The sequence below is a fragment of the Patiria miniata genome, unplaced genomic scaffold (assembly GCF_015706575.1).
Source record: "Patiria miniata isolate m_02_andy unplaced genomic scaffold, ASM1570657v1 HiC_scaffold_1, whole genome shotgun sequence".
Lineage (NCBI taxonomy): Eukaryota > Metazoa > Echinodermata > Asteroidea > Valvatida > Asterinidae > Patiria > Patiria miniata.
In genome coordinates this window covers 25,858,934-25,871,272 of record NW_024037047.1, presented here as the reverse complement: position 1 = coordinate 25,871,272, position 12,339 = coordinate 25,858,934, and the positions used below count along the sequence as shown (strand labels likewise).

The 12,339-nt window shown below is 39.7% G+C and overlaps 1 protein-coding gene across 13 annotated transcripts in view; it reads left to right on the top strand.

The window, feature by feature from the left end:
• The window catches only part of LOC119726647 (myotubularin-related protein 13-like), a 101,958-nt gene that overhangs the window by 22,184 nt on the left and 67,435 nt on the right, over nucleotides 1–12,339 (top strand). For 11 of the 13 annotated variants that reach the window (XM_038198421.1, XM_038198505.1, XM_038198429.1 and 8 more), the window contains exons 2-5: nucleotides 945–1,036; nucleotides 3,342–3,596; nucleotides 5,137–5,250; nucleotides 9,252–9,296. In XM_038198421.1, coding sequence (XP_038054349.1) covers nucleotides 945–1,036; nucleotides 3,342–3,596; nucleotides 5,137–5,250; nucleotides 9,252–9,296 — 506 coding nt within the window. The remainder of the gene's footprint in view (nucleotides 1–944; nucleotides 1,037–3,341; nucleotides 3,597–5,136; nucleotides 5,251–9,251; nucleotides 9,297–12,339) is intronic. The other 2 variants (XM_038198512.1, XM_038198455.1) reach the window with 1 other exon arrangement.

Here is a 12,339-nt window from a genome sequence, read left to right as displayed (position 1 = left end):
CGTGCACACACTAAGGGAAACTGAAGTACATTGACACTAGTTGTAAATGGGAAGACACTTGCACGCCATATACATGTATGATTCAACCGTATGACCTTGTTGTTAACCCTACGTTTGTAAATTTCCTAGAAATAGGTTTATTACCTTGTTTTTTCAAACATACATGTACATAATGTGTACCGCGTACCGGTACATGTACTTTTTCTTATTTATATACATGTATGTACATTGTACATGTACATGTATACATGGTACGTACACATGTAAATGTACAGTAGTCTACATGTGTATGTGACACATTGTACATACATTGTACAAACTTGTGCAGTAGCCGTATGTAACACCTTTGGTTTTAGGGTTTAATAAACTAAAAGAATGTTGTAAAAACGAAAATGAGGAAATAAATCAATTCAACTGAAGACCAGATCCATTGAATATGATGAGTTTTTGTCCTCGCAGCCTTTGTAAAATTAAAAAAAAATTAGCTTTGTCCATTTCCACCTTGACAAAAATGCTAAGATGTCATCATTCATTGTGTACAATACTGGTACCTGTACGTTGTTTAGGTAAAGCTAAAGAAGTGAGAAATAAATGATCACGCACAAATTGTACAAATTTGTGTTAACCGGTAACATTGCATTTTATAGTACTTTAAGTTCAGCATTGATTGTCACTAGACATGCTAGAGCTACATGTACATGTGTAAATTATAAGTATTGTCTCTTTTCTTAAATTAGGTTTTGCCCTTCACCGACGTATAAACACTGTATACTCAGTGTGTTACCTCCCGAGTGAAAGTTGGAAAAAATCACTGGGGTGGGACTCGAACCCACGATCTCCTGCTTTCTAGTGCAGATGTTTTACCACTCGACCACCGAGCTAACGGGATCGGTTGGCTGGTTCGAATCTCCATCTTATAATAGTCTCTTTTCTTGTTGTCTCAGAGGGTGCATCGCTTTTTGGAGGAGGCAAGATTCTGCAACGCTTCCCTGAGAAAGACTGGGAGGATGTGCCATTCATTGCTGGGATTGACCTGGTAAGATGGAAGAGTAGGGCTGTGCAGAGTATTCCGCATATTCAAATATTCGATTGGTCATCACCAAACGAATATCCGAATAATGTTTTTCCAATTCGAATATATCAGGCGTTCAGGTATTCCTACTTTTCCTACTTTTCTCTATTTTTTTTTTTACCTTGCCCCTACTTTTCCTCACTTTTTTTCTTGAAATTCCTACTTCTTCCTACAATTTACTTTTTTATCCCACAACTCCGAAAAATGAAAAATCTCACTGAGGACTTTTCATAAAAGTGTTACATATTGTCGTAATGGAAATCACGCCATGAAGGGCTTGGGCGCAGGAGTACTGCAACTGTACTTCCAAGAGCTTAGTTGAGGATGGAGCACAAGTGTTGTTAGTACAGAGCATGCCAAATGAGGCTTGTGATGCTGTGGACACGGGTGGATATCAACAAAAACTACATGTGCTCCCGAAAGCCCGGAAAAGTCCTAGTTTTATTTTGATTTTGTCCTCCAAAAATCCTACTTTTGTCCTTTGTATTTTTTAAAAATTGTGTTCCTACTACATGTATGTGTACTCTCCTACCGGTACCTTTTCACCCTAGATCTGCTTGAAAGCCTGATGTATTCGAAAAATGTGAGCGGTCATGAGAAGCTGTAAAGAATGTCGAGGATGTAATTGCAATCTTATGAGCTTTCAGGAAAAGATGTCTGTCATATTCAGTGCAATACCAGTTCCATCTGGAACAGTAATATAGTTAGCCTCATTCTTTTGAGGGATTGTGCTGTATGTGCGTTGCATCATAATACTAGCCATGATCTCTGGCCACATGCATACCGTACATGTATACAGAGCGTGCCCAAATAAAATGCAACATTCAGAAAACAAACAATTAAAAGTGTTTAATGTTTTTTTTCTTCAATGAAATTTTATTTAATTTTATTAGCATTAGAGCCTGACTATTTCTCAATCCACTCCTTTTTACCCCATTCCATTTGGGTCCTTATAGATCCAGAAATACAATCCATTAAGTGAAAGGGTGTACATTTTACTTGGGCCACTCTCACCTGTGATGTCACCAACTTCAATGCCTATTCAGTGCTTAACCCAGATTCAGCATGTCCAGGTGAGAGTGGCCCTAGTAAAATTTACACCCTTTCACCTAATTGAATGTACATGTATTTCTGGATCTAGGGACCAAAATGGAATGGGGTAAAAAGTAGTGGATTGAGAAATAGTCAGGTTTTAATGTAATGTATAATTTCATTGAAAAAAAAAAAATGAAACAGTTTTCATTTGTTTTCTGAATGTTGCACATTTTTGGGACACACTCTGTACAGTGTAATGCTGGATAACATTTGGTAGAGCACTGGTGTAGTATTCCAGTGGTTCCAGATTCAAACCCAGCTTTAGTCAATTTATTTGTTTGACCTTATGGGCTCTGTGGACAAGTACCCCCTCAACATTAAGAAAGGGAGAGTTGGGGAGACGCAATGTTTTTGTGCACATCAGAATAAAAGTAGGGTGTACTTCGCGCGATACGTGCATGCACTCTTGTTTTACCCTCGGACAATGCTTTGTGTTTCCCTTTGTTCCTGTAATACATGTATAACACTCTCCAATAGACTAAGCACATGAACTTACTACAGAGAACCGTTTGCAACAAAAGACCGGAGGACTGAAAGGATCTGTTGTTCTCCTTTTGTATGTCTGTAGAACACGTATGCGAACACACGTCTGTGTAAACACCATCAATCGTGGACCCCCTATTGCCCCTTCATACTTTTTGGAAGACCTCCCATTTGTTTTGTACACGATCACACATCCCAGACCTTTGGTCAATCATGGACCCTATCGTCCTCAACGTCCACAATTTGAATGTTTGTATACCAGTACGCACTCATAGTGTGTCCTGTCCATGGGGCTCTTGTTCGCGCACGGAGCCCATATTGTTTGACCTCATATTGCTGTTAGGGATTAACTTGATTGCTTTAGGGATTAACTTGATTGCTTTAGGGACAATAGGGGGTCCACGATTGAAGGTGCTTACACAGACGTGTGTTCGCGCACGTATCGCGCGAAGTACACACACCTACTTTTATTCTGATGTGCACAAAAACATAGTCAACCAACTCTCCCTGTCCTGAAGACGGTCAGAGCATACTGACCGGAACGTCGAGTTTATACCTCTGGTTCTTTTCAGAACCATTCTCTTAGTTGAGAAATTATTCGCACATGGTGTTTCCGCAAACCTTTCATTATTAGTATCTCCACCATGCAAAGCCTCAAATCTTACTTGATTGCTTTTATTTCCCATTTCAGTTTTGCCAGCCAGGCGGTTGGAAGCTTCTGTCCAAGGCCTTGGAGCCCACGTTCTTCATCGCGGTCCTGACGGACATCGACGCCGATCGACACTACTGCGCCGTGCTTACCTTCTCCGAGGCCGTCAAGATGACGCCCACGCGGCCCGACGACGTGGAGGATGAGATGGACGGCGCCCTCGTGCACCACACCATGATGTTTGCGCCCAAGAGTCTGGTGCTCATCTCCCGGCTGGGCTACTTTGAAACACTCAAGGTTGGTGGTTGGGTTGTGAGGGTCAGGCATACCTGCCAACCTTTCCGAATTCGGCATAATCATTACGAAAATACAAGCTTTATTCCGAATTACGAATTTATCGCCCTTTATTACAAATTTCCTCAAAATCGTTTACATTGGCCAAGTTCGCGCAAGGACTATAGTTGACCAATGGTTAACTAAAGTTAGCCCGAACTCTGTCTAGTCGACGGTGGTTGACTACACTAGTCGACTATTTGGAACCAGCCTACTGGGGTTGGTTGCTTCGCTGGTAACCAATAGCCGCGCACATTCATAATGCTAGCAGAGAGCCAGGATCCAGAAGTTTTGCGATGACATTTTGACCAGCGTTTGACTAGAGGCGTTCGCACGTTGCTATCAGTGCGCAGGCGTAAGGTACGTCACAAATCAACCGCTAGTCGACTAATGGTCCTTGCCCGAACTTGGCCATTGTCAATTAAATACCGTGATTTTATGAACCGAACACTGAAAAATCGGTTAGATATAAGCCGTGTCTGAAATATTAGGCTACGAATTGAAATTGCACACGAGTCTTATGGAACATGGCTGCAATTGCTACCAATATCATGCTGTAGCCAAGTAATTCTGACATCGATGTAACCGCGGGGCGCCAGCCAGTTAGTATAATACATGTGTGCAAATGACTTGGAACCAGCGTATGTGTCATACACTCGCTTTTTAAGATGGCGCCCTAAGGATTGCCATGTGAGTCTGAAGTTTTCATCATGTTCGTAGTTATTCACGAAACATTTTTCGAACTTTATGTGACATCATCATGGCTTCCAAGACAACAAAAAAGGGACAATTCTTAGTGACAAGTATTGAAAGGAGTTTGAGTTTATCACAACGTCCAGAAAAGATAAAAACAGCATGCGTTTGCAAGGTATGTTGGCGGGATATTTCTATCGCGTACGGCGGCCCTAATGTAAATGTGTGTATAAACATACAAACTCGAACCTCATTTGGATTTTGAAAAGTTGGCAGCTGTGTGTATGTTAAAAGTCATTATACACTGGGCAACTTAACAGCCGTAGCACAGACATTTCCACTTACAGAACTCGTAGTCTCAAGATGAATGTATATTTGCACAAGTCAAAATTCCATTTGCCCTTCACCTAATGTTAACCATAACATCCCTATCGTTTCGGTTTGCGGTTACACCATGTGGTAATAACTACTGCTTAGAAGGTATTAGTTCTGAAAAGAACTTGTCCTGCTTATTATCAACTTTGCTAAGTAGTTTAACAGTCTCCTTACAATGACTAGAGCAGGCTAGTCGAAACGTTGAGACCAAAGACAAGTTTGTTTAGAACTTACAGCAGGACTGTTCTTATCAGAACAAAAAAACTACTCAGCAAAGTTGATAATAAGCAGGACAAGTTCTTTTCAGAACTAATATCTTCTAAGCAGTAGTTACATGTATTACCACATGGTGTTACCACAAACCGAAACGATACCGATACCCCACCATGCAAAGCCTCAAATCTTATAACGTAACATCCCTGTGTGTTGTTTCCAGAATTGCCTGGGTTTGATCTACACGGCCTACATTGACTCCATGGAGGTGCCCCTGGAGACACTAGTTGGGAACATCTTGGGTCACATACAGGTCCCACCAGCCAGCGGGCCTCAGGTGAGACCAAGTTGCATGACGTGGCTACGACTGGCCCTTACACGCGTGTCTATGGGAAGTGGCGTTAGCCGCTGCCATAGATGCACGTGTTACTGTAAGCCATTACCAAGTAAACGAGACGCGGCCATGTTCAATCTTGAGTCTGTTTGAAAGTGGTCTGGATAAAAGAAGGTTCAACGCCGAGAATAGACCTTATTTGATGAGGAAGCCGTTTTGATCATGTTCCCTGAATGTATTCATGAATGGTTAACTATTGAATGGGATGGTGCCAGACTATTTATGCGTTTCAAGCCTCATTTCGTTTTTGTTGTGAATGTGGCTTAAAACATTAGGATATGTTTAAACACAAATTTTAAATTATTCCTCAGAGCAGACTGGTATTAATTTGTAAAACTTTATTTTGCTGCTTTCATTTCTATTCGCGAGTAAAAAAATGAAGATTTTACCTTACTTTCAATTTACAGGCATGCAACTTTTCCTGGGATCCGCTGATTTCCTCTTTTTTTAATTCCCTAAGTCTGCCATTAAAATAGAAAAAAAACTGCACAAAGTCTTAATAAGATTTGAATTTCCTCTTGTTTTGGTGACTTCCCAGTTGCATGCCTGAATTTAATATGGCTGAATCGTGAATAAGGCCTATTGTGAGAGCTTTGTCCAACCTGTAAACCGTTCTGAAATTTAGTTCAGCTTGGATCTCGGTATAAAACTTGAAACTGAGAGTGCAACTCGACTGAAAAATATATATGATTTGTGTAGCAAAGAAACACTGTGTGAGATATTAACTTGGTGAATGTCTCCATTTTGTTGCTGTCCTGCAATGTTTTGTATCCGTGTGTTACTGGGCACTCAGGTTGCAATTACCCGATTACTAATTGGGAATGGGGGTCATTCTATAAATTTGGGGTACCCTTTTTTTCCCGTCCCTGTTACATCGGACATCTGTGATTCTATAATTCTGAGGCACTCCCTAATGCAGTCGGGGCCGTATCATAAGTCCGATGCCTCATAGGTCCGACGCTTCATAAGTCCGACGCCTCATAAGTCCGACAACGGAAAAACGAGTCGTTTAATTTGTCGGACTTACGAAGCGTCGGAGCTATAAGGCGTCGGAGCTATGAGGCGTCGGACTTATGAGGCGTTGGACCTATGAGGCGTCGAACTTATTGGCCTTTATTTGGTTGGGGGATGCGATTCTGTGGGACCTATGAGGCGTCGGACCTATGAGGCGTCCGACTTACATGTATGAGCGGACCCCATGCAGTCGTCCTCCAAGAGTGGTTATGAATAGCAAACTACCTACCCAACAAATACATTTTTTTATTCATTCCCACCAAATGAAACTTGAATTTGAAAGTACCAAGTTCTGAGGTATAAACAGGGACAGGAAAAAATAATGTGACCTGTCCCCACGAAATGAGCTTAAAGTTGCAACTTGCTACCACTGGTCATAGCCGCAATTTGAAGGGATGGTCAATTTTTTTTGTTTTCAGGTAAACCTTAATTTCTGAGTCCTGATTTACTTTTCTCCAATTTTGTTTGGGTTGGTCAGTCAAACGTCTTGAACCCTAACCCCTTGAGCACTTTTACTAGAAAGTATCCTGAATCGGCCGCTAAAATCCACCAATTTTGTCATGCAAACAAAATTGTTGGTGTCCTGAGTCCAGCAGAATCCACCAGTGTAGTACACAATGTACCTCCTACACACCAAAAATATTGGTACATATACATGGACATGTAGTTAAACTGTTGAGATCCTGAATCCATCAAAGGCCCCCAACTGCTCAATATGGAGGTATCCTGAATCCATCAAAATCCTGCAGTACCGCTAGGCTTACTATCCTGAATCCATCAAAATCCCCAAACTTGTTCCATATGGAGGTATCCTGAATCCGCCGAAATCCTCCAAAACAGGGGTGTGGATTTTGATGGATTCAGGTATGTAAGGGTTAAAACCTGTTTCATCCCGTCTATGGTAAGTTGACTGTTCATTCACTGTGACACAACTGCAGGATTTTTAAATACCATTTTCTCGAGAATCAGTTTTACAATTTCAAGTAATCATTGGTGGTCTATATTTCCGTTACTGAACTCAGCACCCCTTAATGTTGTGTACCGTTGGAAAGCTCTTGTTCTGCAGAATCCAGATATGTAAATATCTCAATTCTTAAAAAAAATCTGACTTTAAGCTCATTTTGTGACGACTAGTCACAAACGTCACACTTCGGACCCTAATTTTTTGGAATGACCCCTGTACATACGTACTCTTTCATGTGTGTGTACCGGTATGTTTAAAGCCCAGTGCAGCAGTTTTCAGTTCATGTATTTCGCAAGTTATCAAAACCTCACCTCCCCCCCCCCTCCCCAACATAACAAGAAGAACGCAGCAACTTTTTTTGTTTATAAATGTGTGTGCATTGTGCTGAACTAAATTGCTTGGCGTCTGTGGGTTTGTTTCAGTTTGCACTTGGTTTCATGGAATGCTCAGAAATCTTGAAAACATTTTGAAATTTGGAATATCTGAAACAGTCCGTAGTCTGTCAACTGTAATGACTGTGTTGTGTGTTGCATCTTTAGTGATTTACATGACAAAGGCATGATTGTGATATGGTAATGTGTAGCTCTGACTTTAACATGGGAGTAAATCAAAACTAACCGTGCCACTCTCAAAGGGCGTCCCAAAAAGTTCCCTTGTTGGCGGAGGATTTTTTTATGGAGAGTTTGCTTCATTGATTTTTTTCCCTTTAATATGGATTGGGACTTTGGTCATGCACATGTTCAATTATTGGATTTTACCATTGGCAACGGTTCTGTACTTTGGTTTCTCTGGACTAAGTGCAGGAAAAATAGAATTATGCACTGTGGTCTACTCATGAGATCAAATATAGGGGCAGGAATAACTGTTGCAGAAATGAAAAACGATAAAAATTTAATCTCAAGCTCTAGGGTGGAGCATCAAAGCTCTCCTGTGTGGGGCAGTGTCTTTTAATCATGCCGCAACTATGTGCACTAATTTCCACGTTGGAAGCGTGGATCTGATACACCGTGCCCTCTGGAGACATGCACATAGGGAACAAAAGATTGTATATGTCTCCACAGGGCAATTTCTATAGATGAATACGTCTCCACAAGATTTTCATGAAATAGATATACATGTATGGATTTTACTCAAAAACTAGGAATTTCCAAGGTGGGTTGATCTGTCGCAAATGGAAGAGTTTTAGAAAAGGGATATCAAGTCCGAATTTCAGCCAAGGAAAATAATTCTGGTTAAAATAAGAGCATTTTCAAACTTCACTTTCAAACTCGAAAACTTTACTACACGAGAACAAAGAAATGTCTCCACAATGATAAAAATTTCAGTATGTGTGGGTCAACATTCGATACCCGATAGGTGCTGAATTGGATAAAATCATGGTCTACATGTTGGTCTTATTATTTTTTGGAGACGACATCTATCTTTTTCCCCCAAAGGACAAAGGACAAGAAAAACCAATGATTCTTTGTTTCTTTCTAAGTTAGAACTATTTTGGGTGGACTTTTAATTTACCAAGATATATAAATCAATGTGAACATTTAGAATTTAGGAAGAAATAAATCAGGGTGCACTGGAAATGGCTACAACGCAAGATGTCAATTTCCAGACTACTCTCCATGTTTTATTTGAACATGTAAATAAATAAACCACTTCAAATGTTTGTAAATTGTTGGTTATTTGACACTCGCACCAGCACAGCTGCATTATGTATGTTAGCATTGGCAACACACTGCACATAGTGTGAAGCAACGTGGTGTCAATAAAAATGTGGCATTGCTTGTTGAGTCAGGTGGGATTGTACTGTTATGCACAATGTAGAACGTTCACTTTACTTTGGTTCAGCACTGAAGATGACATGAATCTGTCTTTTGCGGCACAAGATCTGAAAATTCTCGGTATTGGTCCCCCTCGACATTTCCTCTTCTGTTTTATAAACAAACGGAAATATGTTGGTTTTCACACACAGAACTTGTTCAACGACTGCTCACAAGAAACTGTAGAGCATGAATGGGTAGGTGAACATCCAGGTTCGGGGGCCACTCACTCACTTATATAATGCATTTCATCCATAGTTCGGGGCCATCATGCTTTGTAGACTCATGTTTGGTTGGTTTGCTGTTTTAATTAAATGCATGTATTAAATTTAGCTCTTTTTTTCAAAGTAGAGTTTGCATTTTTCTCCCTTATTTTTTTTTTGGTGTGAATCTGATGCCAGGTTCGCGAATTGAGCATAATAATTGACATTTATTTAGCTAATCCTTGCCATGCATATTCCTCATGGAAACATATATTACAGCTTTTTGAGGTATGGTACCGTTTACTCCTGTACATGTACCGTAGGCTACATTCTAATATATTTTTAGTATGCTTTACAAATGTCCATACAGTACATGTTCATGTACGTGTACGTCTAATTCACATTTGTGGAATGCATGCACATGTAGTTTGCCAATTACGTAAGCTATACAGCAGGTGCATAAAGGTGATCACACTATCATATTATCATTTTGGAAATTTGGATGTTTCATGCTGTAAATATATGATGTACCTACATGTAAATTGTACATGTACATGTACACAATGTACGTACCGGTAGATGGAATTTAAGCATCCCTGATTTTACCAATTTCCACACGTATACATTTGCTTGTTTAGACTTACATGTAAACTAAAGTAATTGCTGTATTTTGAGGATATGCAATGCAATATATTCCTGAATTATATTTCTTATTAATCCATATTTAGTTGTCTGTCGTTATCAATGTTTTTTGTCTGTTGGTCTGTTGTTTTTGGTTTCGGATTTTTCTTCATAATGGCTGTTTTTGTTTTTTTGCTTATTAACCATTGCTTGGCTTTCTTACTCTACAGTATGTTGGTTTTGTCTTGTTAACAGTGTTATTACTATAAAAAAAAAAAAAACCAGTGTATGGCCAAAAAAAAAAATAAGTCGGTCTCTGGTCAGTGCGCGCGTCGATTTTAATCATGCGCGTCGATCTTTTTTTTTTTCCCAAAATGTTCCGCGGTAGCTCCAACAGTGCCCTCTATTTCCGCACCTCCTCAATTTTTTTTACCAAAGAGCACCAAGGAATGGGAAATTGCACCAAGGCAAATTATCGAAAGCACCAAGGCAAATTATGGAGGACACCAATGTACATGAGGACACCAAATAGCAAAATAGTACCTACCTTGTCTGTACAATCCAAGCTTGAAGAAAAAAAAAGAAAAAAAGCCGCGTGGCCGCGTCAATTCCGGAACTTTGGTCTGACCAGAGACTGAATATTTTTTTGGGGGGGCCTATTCTTCAGAGTGATTTTAATGCTGGTTTGTGCTTTCTGAGACACAACTACATGTGTACATTGTACGTATGGTAAGTAGATAAACTACTGATTTGGTTTCAGCCAGTTACTGATCAGTACCAGTATCTTATACCAAATGCTTAATTTGATTTGCCCAACCAAGTCTTACTTCAATCTTCATGAACAACAGCCGATTTCACGAAACTTAACGCACTGGCATAACTCCACTTGCGCCACAATTTTTGCGCAAGTTGCGCAATCATTTTACATGTACATGTACATGTACAAATGTAGGTGGCGTCAGTTGTGGCATAGCGACTGAAAATGACTATTTTTACCGGCAAATCATGATTGTCATGGAGCCTGTGATTGCACAACTTGTCAAGGTTGAAACAAAGCTGTCACAGCTTTCTGTATGAGTCGCTGTTTTAGTGGTGACAGAATATTTATAGAATTGCCGATCGAGTCCGAAGAAAGTTGGACAAAAATATTTTTCAAAATTACTAGCGGAGGTGTGCATTATTATCACGTGTTACCGGTATATCACTGCATACCGTGGGTCGTTTCCATACATTGCGTACATGGACGTGGACAGCTAGTGTTTGATATTGTCTCTTTGGAATGCTAATTGGCTCACATTTGAATCTTGCGTGAAAGTTTCAATCAATGATATGCAATTTGGATGTTCGTCGTGTGGTCTTGGCACTGCTTATTTACTTGACTTGACGCACAGTTTCTTAGATTTGTGAACAAAGTACACCATTTAGTTTGTTTTAGCCAAAGTTGCTTCATCTTAGAACTGCACAACTTAGCATCAAACTCTCATATCTTCTTGTCCATTATGTATTATTTGTATTATAAACATTTCAGAGACAACCCCATAAAATGTGCCAATTTTGTTGAATGTTTTCGAACTCTCATGATAAACTTTGCCATTGCTGTTTCTATGCCACCAAATCGAGAAAAAAAACAAAAATGCCTACATTTTCTTCTAAAGTAAATTAAATAACTTTTCATGTAAATCAGGGTATGATTTTGCAAGCCGTAAACCAATGCATGTTATACTTTGTACACGTATGTATACTGCTGTATTTATAATAGCCAAACATTGCAACTGATATTGTGTTAACCCATTGTTTGCATATTTATTATTCATTCTGGGTATCTGCTTTCAACCAGGGTTGTAGCACAGGGTTTCTTTTCCAGGTCCCAGCTTTGAATTGTATTGAATGAAAAGAAAAGAAAAGAAGAACGTAAAGGAAATAAATTGCAACTTATACAGGAAACAAGTTGCAGTTTCAGAAACGGGTTGGGGAAAACCGTGTGTGGTTGAAGTACAATGTGCTGTTACAGTTAAAGGGAATATACAACATTGGCTTTTCCTGTAATTTTCAGAAATGGATGTATTTAGGGGTTTAGTATTTTATAGCAAATATTGTTACACTGACTTGTTTGAAGTTTTGTGTTCGTAGAAAAAAAAAACCAATCATGTTCTTGTAGCCTGGTTCCCTGACTCCACTGAAGATGAAACGGGGCAATTTATAGACGTTGGGGAATTGTAAGGTCAGGGAACCAGTGTAGCTGGCTTGTACTTGTTCAAAAAAAAAGGTAAAAAAGTAGTGACTTCTTTTACGAAAGCCAAAATGTGTTTTTCAACAGCTGTACAGTGTAGTTAGGGGATTGCAACACAACATTCCGAATATGAGATTCACATTTCTCACAGCCATTGAAGAGCTTCAGTAGTGATAGATGTGCGTT